The 22,465-nt window shown below is 44.5% G+C and overlaps 1 protein-coding gene across 3 annotated transcripts in view; it reads left to right on the forward strand.

Moving 5' to 3' along the window:
* TYRO3 (TYRO3 protein tyrosine kinase) overlaps positions 1–21,867 on the forward strand; it is a 41,640-nt gene extending 19,773 nt beyond the window's left edge. For all 3 annotated transcript variants that reach the window (XM_063398566.1, XM_063398565.1, XM_063398567.1), the window contains 13 exons: positions 280–457; positions 907–1,049; positions 2,333–2,477; positions 6,661–6,790; positions 7,625–7,725; positions 8,660–8,755; positions 10,460–10,540; positions 12,185–12,277; positions 12,984–13,105; positions 13,412–13,521; positions 14,954–15,113; positions 16,457–16,593; positions 19,431–21,867. In XM_063398566.1, coding sequence (XP_063254636.1) covers positions 280–457; positions 907–1,049; positions 2,333–2,477; positions 6,661–6,790; positions 7,625–7,725; positions 8,660–8,755; positions 10,460–10,540; positions 12,185–12,277; positions 12,984–13,105; positions 13,412–13,521; positions 14,954–15,113; positions 16,457–16,593; positions 19,431–19,806 — 1,872 coding nt within the window. In that variant the 3' untranslated portion in view covers positions 19,807–21,867. The remainder of the gene's footprint in view (positions 1–279; positions 458–906; positions 1,050–2,332; positions 2,478–6,660; positions 6,791–7,624; positions 7,726–8,659; positions 8,756–10,459; positions 10,541–12,184; positions 12,278–12,983; positions 13,106–13,411; positions 13,522–14,953; positions 15,114–16,456; positions 16,594–19,430) is intronic.
* The last annotated feature ends 598 nt before the right edge of the window (positions 21,868–22,465 follow it).

Here is a 22,465-nt window from a genome sequence, read left to right on the forward strand (position 1 = left end):
AAGCAATAATAATCAGCTGTAGAAATTGTAACATAAGGAAGGAAATGTTTTAAAATACAGAACCAAATTTTCATCTGGTGGAAAATTTTTGTACTGCCCAAGTGATGTAACTTCACGATTCTTAGTTTGACTACTCCCTTTTCAGTATTTTAAGCACCACTGGTGCCATATCTATTCTTACACATTCCTAAACTGACAATTAAATGAATTCTTATCCATGTGGACAAGTTAGTCATATTGTTTATGGTGACAGTCACCTCTGTTTCGCTCTTGGCGCAGGTAGCTGAGTCCCCAGATGGCCAGGAGGTGTCCACTGAAACCACCCCAGTGCCACCCTTTTCCTACGCCGTGCAAGGCCTGAAGCATTCCACCAACTACAGCGTCCGTGTGCAGTGCAGCAATGAGATGGGCAGCTCCCCTTTCACCGACAGGGTTTATTTCCAGACCCTGGAGCTTGGTAAGAAACAGCAGACACGAACAGGACTGCAGTTCTGAACCTGAAAAGGAGACAATTATAGATGTCATTAGCTCCTTCCTGATTCTGCAATACAGGAAACATTATGCTGTTAGATTGCTCATCCACTCTGAGGGTCTCCTAGAATCAAACAATAATATGCAGTCAAATGGGGTTAACTACAATGATGCATGATACAGGAGGTGACCCAGCCATGGGGCTTCTGCATGCTGCTCTCATCAGCTCTGTGAGATTCTTGGGATCTTGGGAGAAATGAGAGGTGCTGGCCTGTCTTCCCCACTTGAAACCACAGAGTGCTGGTGGCTTGTTCTCTCCCCTCACACCCTCTCTTTTCTGGATGATCTCAGGAAAGAGGGTGAAACTGCCATTTTCAGTGTGGATAGTGCCTTATTCTCCTGCACAAGTGATAGTGTTCTGTTCTCTGCTTTCAGCTCCAAACAGCACCCCTCAAAATATCCATGTTATTCAAAGAGATCCTGGTTTAATTTTGGAGTGGGAAGGTGTGGCTCCAGATGTGCTGAAAGAAAATGTCCTGGGATACAGACTGGAATGGATTCAGGATAATGTAACTCAGGTAACAGATTGAGAAGTTACTGAGCCATTGAACACAGAATTGCAGAAGGTTGGTACTAAATTTTCTAGGCATTAAGGTCTCTCATCCATACCAGGGGATTAGATTGCTGAAATTGCTTTTGTGTAAATGGATCTATTCTGACTTTAGGGAATGCCTCAGTATTTGACTTCAAGATATAGGACCATTTCCTCCTTCCTGGCATATTCAGAATTCCTTCACTTGAATGTTCATCTCCAGACAGGCCATTCTCTGCCATTCCTTGTACAAGAGGGACAACATAGAGAGAATCCACTTTGTGTCTCTCTGCCTCTTTCTAGGACTGTCCAGCTCAGACAGTGCAGGATGTGGGCTTTCTGTCTCCTGTGACTGGGCTTTGGCTTTCCAAATCCTAGCAGCAAAGGTGTATTTAACAAGTGAATGAGTTGTGCTGTAAATCACAGAAAGAAGGCTGTGGATTCTTTAGCTTCATTTACAATACTTAGGGAGTTGAAAGGACCCTGACAGGGTGGAAGGCCTTTCATTTGCTTTTTGGTATGGGCCTTTCCCAGGTATCTATCAGCCTTTGAAGTTCACAGCATTTCTTATGGTTTCTAGCTTCCTAATAGGTATTTACCCAGTGCTTATTAATGAAGAGCAAGCCTGTAATAATAGACAGCTAGAGGGAAAAGAGACTTATTTCCTATTTTGTATGACCCATTTCACGCTAGGTCAGCGTCATTGACTTTGACTGATGGTATTCTGAGTTCTCATTGAATTTAGTCTGTGTCAGTGGTTGAAGCCAAATATTCATGGGTTTGCTGTATGAAGAAGATCCATAAAACTACTGAAAATATGTTTGGCTTCCATCCTAAGTGAAAACTGGTGCTGAAATTCAGAAGCCATTTAGGATTTGGTCAACAAGTTAAAGCAGACAGACAGACTCCTCCCTTGGATTAAAACCACCAGATGCTTTACAGTAAACCACAAGAAGGAGGTATATCTTTTAATAGCAAAAACCCCCATATTTCTATAGCAACGTGCATGGGAGGACCTCAGAGGAAGAAATTATTACATCTCCTATCTCCCTTATGCCTTAGGAAACTACTAACAATTTTTGGGAACAGAAACCCAAGACAACAGCCCAAATCTCAGGCAAAACTGAGATAAGGACCCTTAAGTCACAATTCCAGCCCTTTTTTATAGCACCAGTGAAGTACATGTTTGGTAGTGTTGTGGTTTGAAGGTGAAGTTTTACAATAGATGCCTTTTAAGACGGTTCACAGTTCATTGTCATTTGTTCTCAGGGGGAGATGATCGTGCAGGACACAAAAGCCAATCTCACCATGTGGAATCCTCTCAAAGACCTGATTATCAGGGTGTGTGTGCTGAACTCTGCTGGGTGTGGGCCCTGGAGTGACCTCTTCCTGCTTGAAGCCCAGGAGGTCATGGGTGAGTGTCTGCTATTTTCTCCCTTTGCTTTGGGAAAAAAGTCAGAAATACTGGGACTGCTGTTTTTTCTGAGTCTCTTCCTTTCAGTGCTTACTACTTACTGAGACATGTGGCCTTATACAACAGCATACTTTGTCAAGGAGACTAGAAATTCAATAATCTTTAAAGAGCTGGCATGAACAAAACAGCTTCTGGCCTCTACTGTGTCTTCTCAGAACAGGGTTTTACTGTGCTTAGTGCAGAGCAGAAGGGCAGACACAATTAAAATATGCAAATAAGGGTTTACACGGATTTACACAAGTAAATGTGACAGAAAACTCCTCTAACACAGGCTGTCTTTTTTGATTTAATTTTATGCCATTCCTGGCTTGTTTTAGTGAAGCCTGATTTAAACCATGGCCACATGGGGGTTCATAATGGTTTTACTGAATGTATTTATAGTAAACCAGTTTAGCTGTCACCATGGAAAAGCTGAGCTACTGGCAGAAGAGGAAGATGATGGTACAGATGCTGTACCATGCAATCTGAGCTGTGTGGAAGGGTTTTTGGGAGGAGAGAACATGCACATTTGGAGTGCACCCCTAGTGCTGAGGGGTAGTTGGGCTCACCTGGGGTGATTTGCTTGCTTCTTGTGTTTCACAGTGAGTGGGAAATGGGAGGCAGGCTGTGAAGCAGGGCAGGATGTTATATGGGGAGATGGGCAGAAGGGAGAGAATGCTCTTGCTTGTGAAGAAAACTGTAACAGAACTAAGAGAAAGATTCCAAATAAAGATACTGATTGGTGATAAGAGGTCACTGAGATGTGACCATACAAAAATTCCACAGTCTCCTGAGGTTTTGTTTCCAAGTGCCCGTGGCAGGACAAGATATCAGTCTCTAATTTCTGATGCTGACCCACCTGCTCTCTTCCCACTCCACGTGTCTCTGAGGAGTCACACGGACACTGAGCTCTCCTGATCCCTCCACACTGAGGGATGGCAGGGGGACTCTAGGGGGGAGCTCCCCCGCAAGCAGCAGGTGGGGGATATGGGCAAAGCAACAGCAGAGAACCGTATCCTTACTTGCAGTAGTGCATTTAGTGCTGGTTATAGCATGCACATTACTCAGGTCCTTTGACAGCCCAGTTCCTGTGACAAAGTCAGCACTGAAGGTCAAGTGTGAGCACACAGTCACTGTGGGATCAAAGCCCTCAAATTATTTAAAAGAAATTGAAGGGGTGTGAAGGTTCAGAGCTGAACCTACTGAGGTTGGTCACGACTCCATCAATTTTTTCCTCCTACTTTTTGATTGGGTGTTTTCTGTGGCACCCAAACAAAGACAAGAGTGTCTGAAAGGACTGGGAGTTCCCTTTGGAAAATGGCCATCACTGGCAAGAAGCCGCAGGGAATGTTTAGGGTTTTCATTTTACAGGGAGCTGGAATGGGGTAATCCTGACAGCACTATATGTTGTTGTTTCATTGTTTTTATTTACAAACCACTTCAAAAAAAGTGGCATCAGGAGTGGTGCTTGTTTTGGCCAAATGCTGTCTGGAAGCACACATATTTCTTCACAAGCATAACAGGCTGGAAGTAAAAGTTCACTGTGGAAACACTGACAGGCTTTAAGCAGCAGAGCTGCAGAAAGACTGCAGTTTTGTTTCAAGCCTGGTAGAAAACATAAGTCGCTTCCTTTCCTAAAATAGCAAACTGGCACTGGTTGCTCTGTGTGAGAAATGCCAGGGGTGGTTTCTGACCAGCTCCCAGTGCGGCAATAAGGATGACTAAGCTCATATAAACTTTAAGTCGAATTTGTCATCACAGCAAAGCTAGTGGGAGCTCCACCCTGCTTATGCAGAGATCTTGTGTGCTATTAACAAAGATTGTTTTAATATTTTCAGAAACTTCCTCGGTAGAAATCTCTTTTTTTCATTGCAGAGCAAGGAACAGAGTGGCTTAATAGCCTTTTCCTATCTTAATAGCCTTTCCTATCTTCACTATTGTAGGCAGGAGAAGATGCTTGGATTATGTTCTTTGCACACCTTTGAGACAGAAACTTTCTGTGAAATAAAAGAGCTCCTCATCAAAGGGCTCCTAAACACTCTTCTAAACTCTTCTAATAATATTGTCTTCTTTCTGCCTTTTGCAGTCTTAAGGCATGGTTGAAAAAGAGGATGCAGGAGACGGGAGAGAGGCAGAGTTGAGAGGGGAGAGGCAACTTGTGGGCTGCAGCCTCCTCTCAAGCTCAGTGACACGAGTGGGAAGCAACGATGTGTGGGGCAGAGGAGGAGAAGCAGTGAATTTCAACATTCATTTCTATTTCTGACACATTTGCTATAAACTGTGGGTTGGGCTCCTAATTCCCAGCAGTTTAGAAACAGGAAGAGTAATGTAGTTTTGTTTTGTTTTCATCCACACTCCTTTTGGAGGGACTCCCCAGAAGTTGACTTAAATCCCTGCTCTCTCACCAGAGCAGCCAACAGACAGAGACTAGAAAAATAAGCTGAGAGAGGTTTGTCTCACCATAGGGGGAAGCCTTATTGTTAACTATCAGAGAGGACCTTTTCTATCAGTGTTGTTAGCTGTTTCTACCCTGATTGTTAGGCAGAAACAGCCCAAGTGATTGGCTTGGGAATTGTGGAGGGGGTTGGAGTTACCTCTATTGTATTTGAGAAACACAGCTTCTGTTTCTGATCTCTCCCTCCTCATAATCAGCCTTGAAGGCTGAGTTGAAAGTTGCAGCAAGAGGGAGTATCATAAGCCCCAGAGCCTGTAAAGCCTTCTGGGTGGTAAAAGGATATGTGAGTCACTGAAGGAGATAAGATGCTGGAAAATAAGTACTAAGGATCTGATAATTTGCTTCGAGTGGAGAAATACAACTCTGCTTCCTCCTTTGTCCACAATTCTGTGTCCTTAAGCTCTACCTGTTTATTAGACTAATATTACTGCTTTAAAATCCTGGATGATAAGGCTCCTCAATGTAGCTGTTAATCAAGGCTCAGAAGCCTCTTGCTTGCCAGGACTCTGCCAGTAAGGGTTGTCTGACACTTTTTCAGATGCATCTATGCAGAGGTCCATCCAAATTCCAGCCCATGAGACTAACATCTCGTTTTAAAACTGCTTTATTTATACTGTCATGGCTTATAACAGGATTACTTACATGATCAAAGATGATTCTTCCTTACCTTCAGATAAAGGGCAGTCAGCTGCTGAGGGCAAGTGAGCATGAAGATGAAGGGGGTGCTCAGGGATCTGCTACCTTCCCTTGTTCACTCTTAAACAATTTGGAGATATGAGGGCTATCCTAGATTTTAATAAAGCCATTCAAATTCACATTTAATCTTTAGTAATTGTATTTGGAGAAGAAATCTCTTGGGGAGTTGGATTAATTTATCTTTTTTTTCCCAGGCATACATAATATTCTTTTTATTCAGCAGTATATTGTTTAACTTCCTTGCCTGGCAGTTTGCTCAGATTAGCAGCATCTCAATTTCTTCTGCAGACATTTTGTAGTCAAAAGTATACATATTCTGGGACCAAATATTATTTCAGTTTTGGAACCTGTAGGCTGACTAACTTATTTCTTGACTCACAGGGGACTTTTTAAAATTCACGTGTTCTTTGGGGAGAGACATTGAGAAGCTGCAAACAAACAAACAAACATTGTGAAGTTACAGCTAATACCAAGTCCCTCAGGGTGCTTCTCTTTGTGGGAAGGGTTAGAGGAAAAATGTAAATATTTTTAACCAGACTGCCGTGAGGCAATTGTCCTTCTCTGTTGCCTTTCAAAATGTTGCCTGGCTGACATTCAGGTAGTGCCATGTAACCTGGTCAAGGTTCTGATGTCTGCCTCAAAAAGGACAGGGCGAAACCCACACACAGAATGCTCACGTTCAGCAACCTTCATGTCCTGAGGCTCCAGTTTGAGGTGCCCCAGATCATGAGCTCATGTAAAATAGAATAACCTGGTGCAGCACCTGCTACTTTCTCAAGGCTCAAACCCAACAGTTTCTGACAACTAGGTGCTTCTGCTGTGCCTCTGCTGTGAGAAGGAGGTGGTTTTCCTCATGATTGTCTGAGTACCTGTTTATGCCAATTCCAGTATACAAAGATCCACCAGGTCCAGCAGCATGGCTTTCCCACTGAAAAGCAAAAGGAGAAATTGGCAGTCTTCTATTTCCTGACTGGTGTTTTCTCCATCACCTAGATGGCCAGAGACAGCCTCCTTATGGGACGTCCTGGGTTCCTGTGGCACTGGGCATTCTCACAGCTCTGGTCACAGCTGTTGCCCTGGCTCTTATTCTCCTTCGAAAAAGAAGAAAGGAAACTCGGTTTGGGTAAGGGGGTTTCTCCTTGTGCTGGTCTCTGCTTTCTCTTCTGTTGTGGTTTCTGACTCAATTATTTTTCAAAAAAGCATTGTGGATGGAGTACTTTTGGAATTTTCTTTGGGTAACTGTATTGGTTGTTTTTTTGTTGGAATTTTCTGAGGGGGGGAGTGGGGGTTGTTGTTACTGGGGTTTTTCCCACATTTTTGGGGTGCCTGCCTTTTCGTCAAAATGACGAGACCAAAAATACAGTAGAAAAAATGTTATGTTAATAGCTAGGCCTTATTAGACTATAGAATTGTAAACTCTATCAAAGTTATTCCTAGCACTGCTGCTTAAGAGATTCAAAGAGAAAAGATCCACAGATGAAATATCTGTATTCTTATGGCTGAGCCCTTTATCCCATGCTGGTTTTCAGTCTGTCAGCTGACTGTAACTTCCTGACTGCCCAGAACCTTCTGGATGCCCAGTAAAGTTTCCTTTCCATCACCTCTGACTCTTGGCTGTGGTTTGCTCCCTACTGCAAACAAGGTTCCTGTTCTTTCCAGTCTCCAGACCTCCCTGTCACAGCAGCATCTCTGTTCCTATGACTCCTGCAACCTGCCCCCACCTGCAGCTTTTCCCAGGTGCCTGGGAGGAGTGATTCCCCTGTTTTGGAAGGCTGTAGGTGCATCACAAAGCAACATAAACCCATTGTACCTCCTCTCCAGATACACCCTCTTTAACAAAACTGTCTGCAGTGTTTATGTGGCAAGGGGCGAGAAATCACCCATCCTGTTCAACACACCCTTTTAGAAGTGACTGGCCCATGTAATCATGGCCCTGTGTGTCTTTTCTGCCTTCTAGACATGCCTTTGGCAGTGTGGTTGGCAGAGGGGATCCTGCAGTCCATTTCAGAGCTGCCAGGTCTTTCAACAGGGAGGGCCCAGAGCTCATTGAAGCAACATGTAAGTAAAATGACCCAAGTGATTGCCTGGGAAGCTGTGTTCATGCATTTACAATGCTCTCTCTGTTTGCAATGAAACTGATCTTTCTTGATCAAAAACATGGGATTAATTTACAATGAGGCTTAGACACTGTGAATTGCAGAGGTGAAAGGTCAGAATGGCTGTTACCATTTACATAGCCCTTGCTAATTACAGCTACAGTCATTATGTATATTAATGCAAGACATAAATTCACCACTCCCCTGCCCCAGTTTCACTCTACAAGGACTCCTTCGACTGGAATGTAATCCAGTGGTGAGATAAATATGGCTGAACAATATTAGCAGGACTTTTAAAACTCAGTATACTGAGCTGTGCTACAAGCATGAACCAATCTTGGAAAGCCAGGAATTAGTAACTTATCAAACAGGAGATTGAGTCCCAGGAATGGCCAGATGATCCATGAAGGTGATCCATTTCTGTCTCCTGGTTCAGGAAGGGCATGCCTCTCTGTGGCAGCACTGCATAGTTGGGTTAGGATGATGCTCCAGGCAGTCATTAAAATGGGGCAGCTCCATCACCTTAAATTAAGCTGTATGAACCAGTGTCTATCAGGGGCCCTTGGGATTGGATTTTGTCATTTGAGCATTCTTTACATTATTTCTGTATTCCTGTTGTTCTTGGAGTGTTTGAGGGTGGTACTATCACACCCTCTCCCTTTAAGTACTCTAAGTACATTTTCTGATGGTTGAAAGTTACTGGCCACTTGTCTGTGGTGAGGCTAGAGGACATGGAAGGGAATTCTGCCTTTTCCAAGTTTTCATGCTTACACTGTGGGAATCAGATTGGAGATGGAGATTAGAACAGATGACTCTTGATGTTGTAACAGAATATTTAAATATCCCTTATTTGATGCTTCATTTGTTTTGTTGTTGTTTTTTTTTTTCTTTTCCAGTGGAGAGTGTAGGGATCAGTGATGAGCTGAAGACAAAACTAAAAGATGTCTTAATCCAGGAACAGCAGTTCACCTTGGGAAGAATGTTGGGCAAGGGTAAGAACCAAAACTGAACAAGACTTTACATTTAAAATCCCACTTGTGTTGTTTTAACTGTTGAGTAGGGAGAAGCAATTACAAGCAGCCTGTTTTCTCTCCAGCTTGTGGATGGAAATGAAATGGAACTATCCCTTCCACTGGGATAAAACATTTCAGAGGTTTAGCATAACTAAGAGGATATTGGCTAAGCCATTCCTGTAATATGGCTCTACACAATCATGAACTGCAGTCTATGCTTAGCTTTCCAAAGTAGTGTTAATTCACTGGTGTGTGAGTTTCTTACAGAGATTCAAACAAAGGGATATTCAATTAAACTTCACCTTTTCCTTTTTCTTTATAAGACTAGTTTTATTGCAGGTTTTTTGACCCTTTCCCACAGGGGGGGAATTCTTCCACACCATCTCTCCTAGAACAAATGTGTTTCTTTCAGAGCAGGAAGATGACCTTCCTGCAGAAGTGGTCTCAGAGGGCTTAACAATGCTAAGTAATTAAACAGCTGTGTCATCTGTTTGTAAGCTCTTGGCCAGTTTCTGGGATCCTACTTCAACCCTTTTGGGCTGCTCCCATGACAGCTAAACTGAAATTGGCTGCAGAGAGGCTCCAGGGCATGGCCTTGGTGTGGGGATGCCAGCTGGCAGGATCTGTCCTGTGTTGTCAGTCCCACTGTCACAACCCCAGGTTACAGGTTATAAGATAACATAACTGCATTATCTTGGGCTCTGCTGACTCTACAGCTGAGCAACAGCTCCATAGCATGGAAGCAGCACAAAATACCTTTGTTCCTTCCCATTTGCCTGATTTGTGGTCAGATCCACTGCTCGTGGTTTTTGTGAAGTAAGCCCATGCCATCGAGTAGTGAAGGACACTAGTGAAAAGCTAGTGGGAAGATAATACTTCTGGGATAGGTGTCCTGAGAGCCATATTTTGCTTCCTTCTTTTCAGTATCAGAGTACCTCAAACTAATGCATTTTGGATGGGATAAGCAGTTACAAAATTAGGGAGAGCAAATCTAGAGCCAGATCTAATGCAAAGAGGCTACGAGGCTGTGGTATAAAGCCTCTTTAGACTAAAAGTTTTGAAGAAGTTTTGGCCTGTTGCATTTCCTCTTAACTCCCTTAGAGAAAACACCAGGGCAAAACACTGCCTTCTGTGAATTAACATATCACTCACACACGAGTAGATGCTCTATGTTTTCTCTGGTCAGCTGTGATTCATAGAAGTCACTCTCTGAGTTTTGAGAGATAAGGCTGACTGTGTCTCAAATGGCTGGGTCCTGGCACTGTCACTCAGCTCTGATGGCTGTCAATGCTAAGAGTTTCCTCAGCTAACTTATCCACTTGCTGCTCCAGCAAAGAGCCTCCTCTCTGAACAGCACCTCACTCAGACTCATCCCTCATGATATGGCTTCCACAGAAATGTCTGCCCAGCTTAAACTCTGTCTCTGCATCATCTATCTGCCCAGGGATTGCTGTTTTCCTTCTCATTTTCCTTTGCCAACATAGTGAGCTCTGTCTACTGGTAGTGATATCTCTTCTAGACACATGTGCTGAAAGCTGCTGTCTGGAACTGCAGAATGAAAAGTGAAGCATTTCTTATGGGTACTCAGCTTCTTTAGCAGTGACCCCTGAAGTGAACCTGCTGTGAATCATGCTTTCTTCACAAGAAGCTCTTCCCTCACTGCCTGCTCTGATCATTTTACAGGGGAGTTTGGGTCCGTTCGAGAGGCACTGCTGAAGCTAGATGATGGATCTTTCCAGAAAGTGGCAGTGAAGATGCTGAAAGGTATGTGGGAGCAGGGCTACCCGAATTACTGAAGAGAAGAGAGCTTGGAAAGATTAAATGTTGTCTGTCCTATTCACCACAAATATCCCCTGGCGCACTTTATTTCTCTCTGAGCTTCTCACTCAGCCACTCTACCCATGTTGTCTCCCATCCCTTTCATGTCAGTCTTTTTGTAGTGGAAACTCTTCAGGAAGGGACCTGTACCACCTTAGTTGTTTCTACAGCACATAGCACGTGGTGAATGCAACCAAAACCACTGCATCATGTAGCTCAGACAGCTCTGCTCTGCCCTAAGAATTCAGCAGTGAAAGAGCACTATTCCTGCAAGCACATAGCCTGGAATAAACACAAGGGTGTTTGGGCTGAATGCAGTGACAAGCTGACTCATCTCAGTCAGCACACTTGACTGAGCAGTCCAGCTCCCTTCTGATTTGTCATTTGGTGAGTGTACATAACAAGGGCAACTAACAGGCAGAAGTCTGTAACAAGAAAAGCAATTAAGAGATAGGTATAAATCAGAGGAAATGTGCATATATATGTGTTTATATATGTTAACCTACGTTATTTGATCCCTTTTGCCTGTAAGGCAAAAATTAACTGTGACTGCCTGAAAGCAGTCACACTCATCTCTGGAGCTCAGTTTGCTGTCACAGAATAACAGCTTGTACTAAATACACTTTGTACCATTGTAGTGTAAGTTGTATCATTTTATCCAGTTTCAACAATAATCCTAATCAGTTTGCAAGCTTTTGTGTAGTCAGAATGTCTCCCTTCAGGCATCTAACTTAGGAACAATCTGTCAGCCTCCAGAGGCACCTTCCTTTCTTCTTTGACTGTAAAAAGGAAATCTCCTTTTGTTTTCTGAATCATATTGAAATTACTTGCCTAAAGCAGATAATGTGAATGCTCCTCTACAGGTCTCAGTCTGATCTTGCAGCAGGACTGGAGGACCCTTGCTAAATTCAGCAGCAGCAGTGGTGGAAGGAGTCAACTGGGATACCTCTTGATTATATTGATGTATTTCCATAAATCTGGAGTCACAGCAATGAGAAATAATTTGCTCCAAAATTTTGCTGATATATGTCACTGCTGAATTTGGTCCAAGCTGTCCAGTAGTGTGGTTATTTAAGAAATCTTAGCTCTAGTGCTTCATAAGACTTAATCATGCTAAGAGACATAAAAGCATTGATCTTTCATGCCATCCTTGTCAGAGATGAATTGCGCCCTGCTGTGCCAGTCAGGGGCTCCAAGCCATCTCCTCAGTCTCAATATTTTCTTTCATTCTTGTGATGTCTCCTCTCCCTGAGATTTGTAGTTTAGGTTCTTTTACCTAATTAATTCTCACATCTTTAACCCTCATACAGTTTGCAGAGCTTCCAAGGAAAGTTCTTACTGAGAAAAGAGCTGCTAACCAGCGGTTCTTTACTTTGCCAAGAACCAATTCACCAGATGTCCCTGATATGTGCTTACTGCTGCCCATCCCAGGAGACAGTGTCAGGCTCTGCTTTGTTGTAAAATGGCTTATCTAGCTATAGGTCTGAGAAGATGTGCTGTGCCACAAAGAACGAGCTTTTGACAATCACTGTTTGTTAAGTCCCTTGGAGCCACCTACAAAGAATGTAAACTTACAGTCACTTTTTTCAGCGGACATCTTCACCTCGACTGACATTGAGGAGTTCCTGCGAGAGGCTGCCTGTATGAAGGAGTTTGACCACCCTCACGTCACCAAACTGATTGGTAAGAGAGCACTGCTGGTGCCACAGAGCACCTCCTGGCCCTGCATTATCCCACACAGCCTCACTCTGCCCAGCAGTGCTGGCGCAGCCTGCTCTGTGCTGCCTGGAGTCCTGCGTAGGTCAGTGCTGCTCCTTCCCAGGCCCCAGGGAGCTGGAGTGTGTGTAATGCTCCCCACACCTGCCCTCACACATCAGGAACAGCCATCTCCTGTTCAAGCTGTTTCTTTGGTTCTTGCAAATGCATCAGGGAGACTTTGGCTGGCTGAGACATGTCTAAACTGCTGTGAAATGTGAACAGGTGGGCAGGTAGACTATAAATAGGAGGAACATTGCGCCTTTCCAAAATACTGAGTAAGAAGCAAGACATTTGTGGGTGGATACTTTGGAATGCAGGTATTTTCTAGAATGTGAAGATTGCTCTGGGGTTGGGGCTGTCTGGTCTGGAGTGGTCCTGGAAACATTTATAGTTGATCCTGCAAGAAGAGCTGAGAGGCACTGGGCTCTTAGTACAGCCTCTGAAGTCAACAGGGTTAGAGGCATCTTAACACCACCTGACATAAAGTCAAAGAAGCTTGGAGCATGGCATCTGCCCACCAAAACTGCACATTTTCCTCCAGATCTGTAAGAGGAAGGCACAGCAGCCTGTACGATTCCTTCTGGGAATAATCTGTTTGCTAACACCCCTTTGCTGTGTGTGTCCTCATCAGGAGTCAGTCTACGAAGCCGTCCCAAGGGCCGTCTCCCAATTCCCATGGTGATCCTGCCCTTCATGAAGCATGGAGACCTCCATGCTTTTCTGCTGATGTCACGGATTGGGGAGAACCCATTTGTAAGTCTGTCTTACTGCAGAATTCCTTTGGGTGGGTAGAGATTTTCAGAGAATGTATTTGGGGCAGCTCAGGATTGGTCTCCCCAGAGCACTGGCAAGTGATTGGATTTTAATGCCAGAGGAAGTTGTGAGAAGCGATCTTAAAGTATTTTGTTCCATGCATGTTGAGGAGCAGTTCCTCCATTCCATCCCATCCCCTCCCTGTATTCTCCATGCCTGCTCTGTAAAGTGGCAGCAAACCTTGCAGTTTTGTCATACGTGCTTGAAAGCCTCTGGGAACAGAAGCTAAACTGTTATTTCTTACAGAACTTGCCTGTTCAGACACTCCTCAAGTTCATGATTGACATTGCAAGTGGGATGGAGTACTTGAGCTCAAAAAATTTCATACACAGGGACCTTGCAGCTCGGAACTGCATGTAAGTGATTCATGAGTTTTTAGAGAAAAGAAAGACCAGAGTGGGTGAGGGAGGATGAAAAGGATGAAAAACCTTTTGCATAACAGAAGTGTGAAGAGTGCTGATCTTTTGCATTTAAGTGACAATAGACATAGGGGAGTCATGGTCACTGTGGTGGAGTGTGTGGTGATGCTGCTGGGAGCAGTGAGCAGCTCCTAAAGTCCCACTGATCTTTCAAACAGACCCTCTTTATAAGGAACTTTTCCATCATTGGTCTGCACATAGAGTTTCATAGAGTTGATTACAATATGTATTTGTAATTAGCCGCTCCAGTGGCTATGTGTCAGCCTAGGCTATTTGTTCCACCATATAACGTAACCAACAGGAGGGAATGGGTTTGGCTGTGTGAGGAGAAAAGAACTTTCATTGTATCATGAAGTCTGTATTTCTGGTGTCTATTCTGAGGACTTGATTATCACAATATAAGAATTGTAGTTTCCTTGAAAGCTTGTGGAGAATGCCTCTAAAAATAATTGCATGGTGAACACACCATATGATACCACTTCACTGTTCTTGACTCCAAACTACCTTGACTGCTTTGAAGGAAAGAAAAGTCCCTTGTTTATCCTTTCCACTCTGTTTCTTCCCTGAGAATGGAGTAAGGAACAACTCATTGTGATAACAGAACTCTGCCTCTGAACAAAACCACAACAACCAATAAAATCCACAATGAGACACAGATTTCCAAAGGCATTTCAATGTCCAGATGTACAGACAAAGAGCCTGATAGTTATGATGAAAAATGATGGGTTAGCCTGCTTTGACATTTATGAGAAACCCATACTGATTTTCTATTTTTGTGGACATCCTCCAGAGGAAGCTGAATGCCTGTTTCAGCACATCTTCTGGGGAAAGCAGCGGGTTCTTTATGAGGCCCAGGAGCATGAAGTGTTTGTGGGCTTCACTTGGACTGTCTGCCAACATGTATAGTTGGGTGGGTGACAGAGCAATTCAGACCATTGACTGGCCTGGAGAGGAGATGTTGCAGATCTAGCAGTTCAAGTAGTTTTAATAGGCAGTCCAGGCAATCACCCTATGATTTTTTGATTGCCAGTATGGGGTACACGCCTTGGTGATAGCAGTGAGCATTGCAGATGTCCTCTGATAATCTTGGAAAGAACAGAAAGTATCTGAGTTTACTTTTTGTAAGAGACTAGACCATCAGAGCCCAGCCACTTTGTTACTTCCTTAGTCATAAAATTGGTTCCCTGTTAGTCTGAAGGAACTAGTTTGAGACCACTAAGCTATTTCACATTGGTCACCAAGTAGATGAAATCATTCTCCTTTTGTGTAATACTTGGTGAGCCATATACCTCAGTTCTCTGAATTTTTTTTTCTCCTGAGGTAGCAAATTAATGCTTTCCTTTCCTCAACTGTGAAAACTTTCCCATAGGTTGGATGAGAACATGAACGTGAGTGTCGCAGACTTTGGACTTTCTAAGAAAATCTACAGTGGAGACTACTACCGCCAGGGTTGTGCCTCCAAGCTGCCAGTGAAGTGGCTTGCTCTGGAAAGTCTGGCAGATAATCTGTACACAACACACAGCGATGTGGTGAGGTTTGCTCTGGTGCCTTGGGGACCACTTGTATTGCTGCTGAAGTGGAGGAATCCTGCTGAGGATGGGAAAAGGCCCTGATGATAGGAAAGGGAGTTTACCTTGTGTTTGGGGGATAGTGCTACCTCTGCCTTGGGTGCTGTCAGAACTGAAGGCTAAAAATATATGAGAGTGGTTAATGGCAGAAGACATCAACCCTTTTCTTCTTGTTGTCCTTTTTTCCTTTTTCATTTTTTATCCCCATCCTCTTCATCTTTCCACTCCTCCTCTTCTGTTTCCTCTCTTTATGCAGTTTCTTCTCTCTTACTCTTTTTCCTTTCTCTTCTGCCTGACGGTTTGAAGGTGTCATTTGAAATGCACGTAACCCACACACTTACATACAAGTGCAGCAAAGGTACTCTGTGCTGCAGAAGGCAAGGGTGGAACTCCATAGATCTGAACACATCAGTGTTTAGACAACCCCGTAACTTTTCCCTGGGGTGCAAGGCTAAAGCCATTCATCTGAAATTGTTGCTTATTTTCCTTTGGGGATATTTTCCTTTCCTCCTCCCTCCTCCTTGCTGCCTTTTGATCTATTTTCACACTAGTTTTGTCCTTCAGTCCTGTGGACTTGCCTTTTCAGTTATCCCTGTCACAATGTCCTTGAAGAGATAACCAAGAGTTATTTGCTGCTGTGTTGCTCAGCCATTGCTGCATCCACTGTAGGCATTGTTCAGTGACTGGTGATCACTAGTTCAGCCAGTTTACAACAGACATTGGACAGGGGTTTGCTTATGAAAATAATAATTTTTTTGCACCTTAGAAACCTTGCAGTTTAGTTAAAAAGTACAAGTAACAAGTACAGTTGTGCAGTGTAGAGCAGAAATGAATGTGAGCCATAAGTGGTTTGTTCCTTGTCCTGCTTATTGGCCAAACTCTGCTTTCACTTGTGCCTGTACATTACTAGAAACTCAGAATCTGGTTAAATGAATTAAGAAACTGATTTGTGAGCCCCAACCCAAAATCTTCTTCTAGCTGGGAACCAGAAAACTAGAATCAGCTACCACATACCTTAAAGAACATAAGTAGGAAAGGTCTGCAGATGGAAGTCAGGAGTAGCTCCCAAATCTTCCCTGTACCACTGCAGGATGAGGCTGAGCAGGGCCTTCAGCTGTCTCCTAAGATGATGTGTCAGCATCAGCAGCATCTGGTGGGTCATTTCTCTTTTCTAGCTAGAGTTTGGGTAGTCCTTGCATCACTGCTGCTCAGATGACCCTACCCAGCACAGTCTGGAGACTGAAACCAAGCCCAGCGAGCAGGGAACGGTCTGTTCACTTGTTCTGTGTGCTGTTCTCTTTCAGTGGGCCTTTGGGGTGACCATGTGGGAGATTGTGACCCGAGGGCAAACCCCTTATGCTGGCATTGAGAATGCAGAAATCTACAACTACCTCATCAGCGGGAACAGGCTGAAGCAGCCCCCGGAGTGCCTGGAAGATGTGTGAGTACTTCCTCACCCTGCTGACATGAGTTTTTGAGAAATTTGGCTCGCTGGAAGGAAACAGAGGCAGCTGGCTGGGATGCTGATCTGAATGTCTCCACTTTCCAGTACACAGAGCCATTCACTAGAAAGTCTCTGGGTCAGCTACTAGATATTCTTTGCTGGCAGAGCTCCCAGGAACCTGTGGTAACTACACAAGCAGCTAACTTGGCTCACTGGTTTCAACAGTGTCAACATTAGCAGTTCCTGACTTTGTGGAAACTGTGTTTCCAGAATCACTGAACCCTGCCTTTTCAGGCCAGCATCTGAGCAAAGGGATGAGTTCCATAGCACACCCTGAAGGCTGAGTAGAGGTGCAATCTAGCAAGACTACAAGGGAACAAGGATTGCAGAGGCAGTGGCCTGCATGTGTGTTTCAAAGCTTGGCCTGGTTTTCAAAATTTATTCTACTACTCTCAGAAATAGCAGGCTGAAAGAGAAGAGAGCAGATGGGACAAACTGAAGTTGTGTAGATCAGTGGCCCACCTTAAATTACATCTAGGAACAAATCCGGGACATCTTGAAGATTCTGGCTGCAGACATTTTCAGACTTACAGGAGGGACCTAGATAGTCCACAGGGTAGCAGGCAGCCACATGCTGCAGTCTGTGCTCCTGCCTTAATCTTGCTGCCAAGGGATCACTCTTGGCCAGCAGGTCACAGAAAATGTTTGCTCAGGAACCCTTCTTCCATGGGTGGTGGTTGGAGATTCCTGGTCTCCTGGCATGGGGGTGGGATCCCCCAGGGAGTGTATTCATAACTTATCCTGGGGTAAAAGCTTGCCTTGCCTGGACAAGGTGAAATCATTTCACTGAGGGCCCAAGCAAGGCTCTGCTTTGCCCAAAGCAAGATATAACTGTGAGCATTGATTTTAGTGGTCTAAGACCTCTTTCCTCCCTCTTCCCTCCTGCTCTGATGGTGGATTATTTCATGTAGTTGCTTTCTTTTACTTTTTTCTACATCGGGAATAATCTGTACTCGTGTTACTAAAGTTGAACGCTTTTATCTTCTCAGCTGTTCATTTTAACTTTTACTGAGTATAAATGAAAACATTGCTATATCACTGCTTAAATTAATTACATGTCTGCATCTTGACTGCTCTGAGTAGCTTTGGTTCCAAGTTGTGGAGCTTATGGCTGTAGGATGTTAGAGATGCAGGAAGTAGAGAAGAGACTCAAAAATCTACTAGATAGGCACTGGAGAAAAATCCATCAAGAACTACTGAAAAGGTACAAACACTGTTTTGTGAGGTCCTTGAGTTACAGTTTATTGAGACCTGAGAGAGTATTCCAGAAAGATCACACTACATGCCCATTCTCAGCTTATATGCTTTCCCCAAGTGTTGCTACTGGACTCTGCCAGGCGTAGGGTACTGGGGCAAATGGGCTTTTGGGCTGATTCAATACAGTATTTTTCTACCTTTCTTGCAAATGGATTTTGCTGATTGACAGCAAAGGTAAAAGAAAGTATTTCACTTGGTTGCACGGAATTGGAAGTTTCTGTTTTATCTGCAGCATTTACAATTATTTCTACTGGTTGTGAGGCGTGTAAATCAGGATTAAGACAACTGAGCCATAGAAGCTTTCTGTAAAAGTAGTGTGACATCAAAAACAGTCTTGTAAATCTGATCACAAGGAATACAAAAAGTAAAATAAAACCCCTCATGAAATGCTTTATCTCCCAGTAAAGGCCATATCAGATTTTTTTCCATTTACAAGTTCAACTGAGGTTCATTTGTATGCAGTGTTTTTCAGTGCCAGCACTGTGCTTTGTTCTTGTTCCCTGCAAAACTGGCAACAATAACAGCATAGGAATGCAGCTGCCAGTCTTGTGGGTGATGCTCAAAGAGGAGCAGGACAATGGCTCTGGCAGTGCTGCTGCGGCCTGGCCTGGCTGGCGGGAGGGCAGCCAGCGCAGACAGCGAGCTGCGAGCGTGGCCACAGGCCAGCAGAGCTGCTCTGCTCCTCTTGCCTCCCCAAGCAGGGCGGCAGAGGCAGCGATTGTCTCCTCATGCTGGCCTGGGGCAGCCAGAGCTGAGGGAGCCAGGGTTTGACCGTAAGAGGAAAGCTGCAGGGCAGGACCCGGGCCTGGTAATGGCCCTGAACATGTCTTCTGCACTGAGCTGGTACCTTTGTAGCTGAAAGGCCATTTCAGCATCCCTCTTCCAGCATTGAAGCTGTTGTCCATTCTTTAACAGCCCTCTAAACAAGCCCAGTGTGCCTTTTTCCAGTCCTGTTGACAACCTGTCAGGCAGCAGCAGCACACTTCTATTACTCTGGGAGCATGGAGTTAACATGGTGTGAAAGAAAGAATACTCTGGAAATAACATGCACCTCCCACAATTTGATCTTTGTTTTCTGCCTGTGATTTATCTGCTCTCGAACTAGAATTTGGAGGGACAGCTTCAGCTGTGGCAGAGGTTGTGAGGATGCTTTTTGTGAATAAATTCAAAAGCTATTACTAGGTGATGTCACACACACAGTCCTATTCTAGCTCCCTAGAGACAGTGGAACAAGGGCTTTACCAAGAAATTCAGCTTACTTTGACAGGGCTCTTTGGTTTTTGATACTGTCTAAATAGTGTTTTTGACCAAAGGGAGAATGCTCTTGAAAATGGGAAGAAACTAGAAATTAGACCCATAATGGCCATCCATGCTGTATGACCTGTGCAAGGCCAAAGCTGACAGGTTTTGGGGGAAGTGTCTGTGTTTTTTAAGCTTCACTGCCCAGAGCTTCTGTTCAGAGGTGTAGGGCAAGGCTGCTCCCCTTCTCAGTGCTCTCGTCTCCCTCTGTTTTGCAGCTATGATCTCATGTGCAGATGTTGGCATCCTGAGCCCAAGCTACGCCCCAGCTTTGGAGTGCTCCGGTCCCAGCTGGAAATGATTCGGGGGAGGATGTCCACGCTCTCTTCCAGTCAAGATCCTCTCTATGTCAACATTGGGAAGGACAAAGAGGCGTCTGCAAGTGACCCTGCCCTGCACGCCTCCTTTGGAAATATGGATGCTGAGGAGACTGTTGCTGGGGCAGCTGCTGCTGTCACAAGTGACTATCGCTACATCATGAGCCCCCTGTGCCTTGGAGATGATGCTGAGGGTGAAAGGCATCCAGATGGACAAGAAGGGGAGGACAAAAGCCTTCTGTATGAGGTAGAGACAGAAGGAGAGAAAAGTTGCTAGCCTGTACATAGCAGTGACACTCTGCTTCCCTGGGATTGGATGTGTGCAGCATGGTGCTGTGTCTCTTGGGGCTCTGATGCCGGATCTGGAACGGCTTTGAACAGCACTGGCCAGGGCTCTTGGGCAGCTTTTGTAGCTTTCACCACCTGTGTGGGCTGCAGTGGCAAATAGCTTGGAAGAACTGCAACCCCAATAACCCCTTGGATTTGGGGGGGGAGGCAGTAGGGTTACAGGTTGACCACATCCCGCTGAAAGGAGTTCAAAGCTAAGGCAGCAGTCAGAGTCTGTGCTCTGCTTCTTCACACTGAATGCTGGAGCAGAGCTGAATACACCTTCTGTTCAGTCAGTGCTTGCTCTTGTGTAGATGTTGTCTTCAATCCTGGCTGCGTGACTTTGGGACTGGTACCTCTGAAAACACTAGTGGGTATTTATATTGTCATTCAGGACAAGAGGGCAAAATTCCCCTCGTGTTCACTCAGCAGTACTGCCTAGACTTGTTGCCTACCTCAGTGGTTCTCAGACTGATCAATGGATCTGCTCCTACCCAGCACTGAATTTGAACATCTGGCTCATTTCATGCAGTGACATTTGCCGTTTCCTCAGTCCAGGGCTCTTTTAAGAGTTTCAGACTCTTTCGGTGAGCAAGGAAATTAGAAAAAAGAAATGAAAATCCAGCATTCCTCTTCTCCCCATGTACCTTTTTTATGTCTTTCTTTTTCTTCTGTTTGATGTCAGTTCAGGCCTGACTAGACTTGCAGCTGACATTAAAATGCAAAGGGAGGGAGAGCAGCTGGCTTGTGGAGAATCCAACTTCAAAGGAACGGATAGGAAGCAGTGTAGAGAGGACTTAACAGCAGTATGGGGAAACAGTGCTAATTAGTGCTAAGTGCTGCCCTCCAGGAGAGGAAGAAGACTGAGCTACAGAATGACAGACTTGCTCAGTTTCAGCAGGAGCGGGATTCAGCATTTGCTTCAAAGTTGGATTCTTTCAGTCATTCTCTTTATTACTCCTATGTCTTCTTCAAATAACCAAGTACTGTAGCTGCTATAGTGACATGTGAAATCAGTTTCAGGAAGTTGTGTGTTTTGGGGGGAGGGATCAACTGGAAGATCTCTTTCTGAAGAGGAAAGCCTCATGATGAAAAAGCTTGAGAACCACTGGCCTTCCTATTTAGGAGGTTTTTTGGCATGCTGTAAAAGTCACATAAAACATGGAGTGGTATCACTGCAGCCTTCCAGACAGGGCAAAATTAATGGTTTTGCTCTTTGAGTTTTGTTTTGTTTTCCAATCAGCATGTCTGACTCGCTGTAACTGCAAGTGCTTGTGTGGTTTTTAATAATTTAATATTTTACTGTAAATCAGCATTTGTTTTGTGCAGTGGTTCCCAGCAAGGAAGTGCAGTTACATCTTACTCTACTTATCCTAAATATTTGCTGTATCTTAATTTCTTTTATTTTCACTGCGCTGAAAACTTGGCAGTATTACCTAGGATTCCACATTGCACTTCCTCAAACTAGTACCACAAATGTCAGCATTTACTGAGTTGGCAAAGGTGGGACCAAAAAGTCAAATGAGATTGCAGACTTGGTATCAGAACACTCCACCCTTTGATACCCAGTATTTGCTAAGGTTGGGGTCTAAATACAAAATTCAGGTCAAGTCTCGCCCTTAGTAAGAACTCTTCCTAGGGAAGGGGAATTTCAGCCTGGGACTTGAGTATGGGTCCTTTTGTTAAGTTTCTTACTGAACAGAGATGTCCTACAGGTGTCTCCAGAAGTTCAGTATAGTTTCTCAGTCACAGATACAAATTCTACCATCTTACTCCCCAGGCGGTACAGGGTTTTCTTTTCACTTAGTTGGAATGCTGTGAACGCTGGTGAGAAGATAACACCTAACAAAGGGTAACAAAACCCTGTGCAGTGCACTTTTGCAGTGAGGGCAGAAGGCTATGCTCCCTGCAGCTGCCTAGGAAGTGCAGATGTACATATAGACTCTAACTCTGGGAAGCATGTCTTTAGTTTTTATGCATTTTTTAATAATAAAACCTGTACTGTGTTTGAGTCCCAGCCTCTTAACTGTGGCAGAACGTGGGATGATGCTCACTAACTGTGTGGGGTCATAACCAGCCCCAGCTGAAAGTCGTCTTTCTTCCTTCACCAAGCACGACTGAGCTACTTCTTGGGGGCAGAGACCGTGTTTGGCCTGCCCAGGTGACAATTACTCTGCATTGCTCCAGCCCTGAGATCGTGAAGGCCCAGATCTGATGGGCAGGGGCCAGTGGTTCCACAGAGAGAGGCTCTGCAGCCACTTACTGGCTCGTGGTGCTTCCTACCCAGGAGTGCAAGACCTCTGTGCCAGTTCCTCCCTGAAAACTGTCCCGTGTGCCCATCCAACTACTGGCAGTGCTCTCCGTGGAAAAGAGGGGTGGAGGAGGTGGGTAAAATTCAGCTCCTGACTCAAATGTTCCAAGCACAGCATAAAAGAGCCCCTGGATTTCCAACTTGCAGAGAAGAAAAGGCGTACCTCACGCTTTTATTCTTCACAAGCAAACAGCATGCTGCACGCCCTCTGCCTGCAGCTCACACAGAGAGGAAGAGTGATGGGAAGCAGCACAAGTGCTCACCCCCCATCTGCAATGCAGGAAAAATGACTTCCAAA

The sequence above is a fragment of the Prinia subflava genome, chromosome 5 (assembly GCF_021018805.1).
Source record: "Prinia subflava isolate CZ2003 ecotype Zambia chromosome 5, Cam_Psub_1.2, whole genome shotgun sequence".
Classification (NCBI taxonomy): Eukaryota; Metazoa; Chordata; class Aves; order Passeriformes; family Cisticolidae; genus Prinia; species Prinia subflava.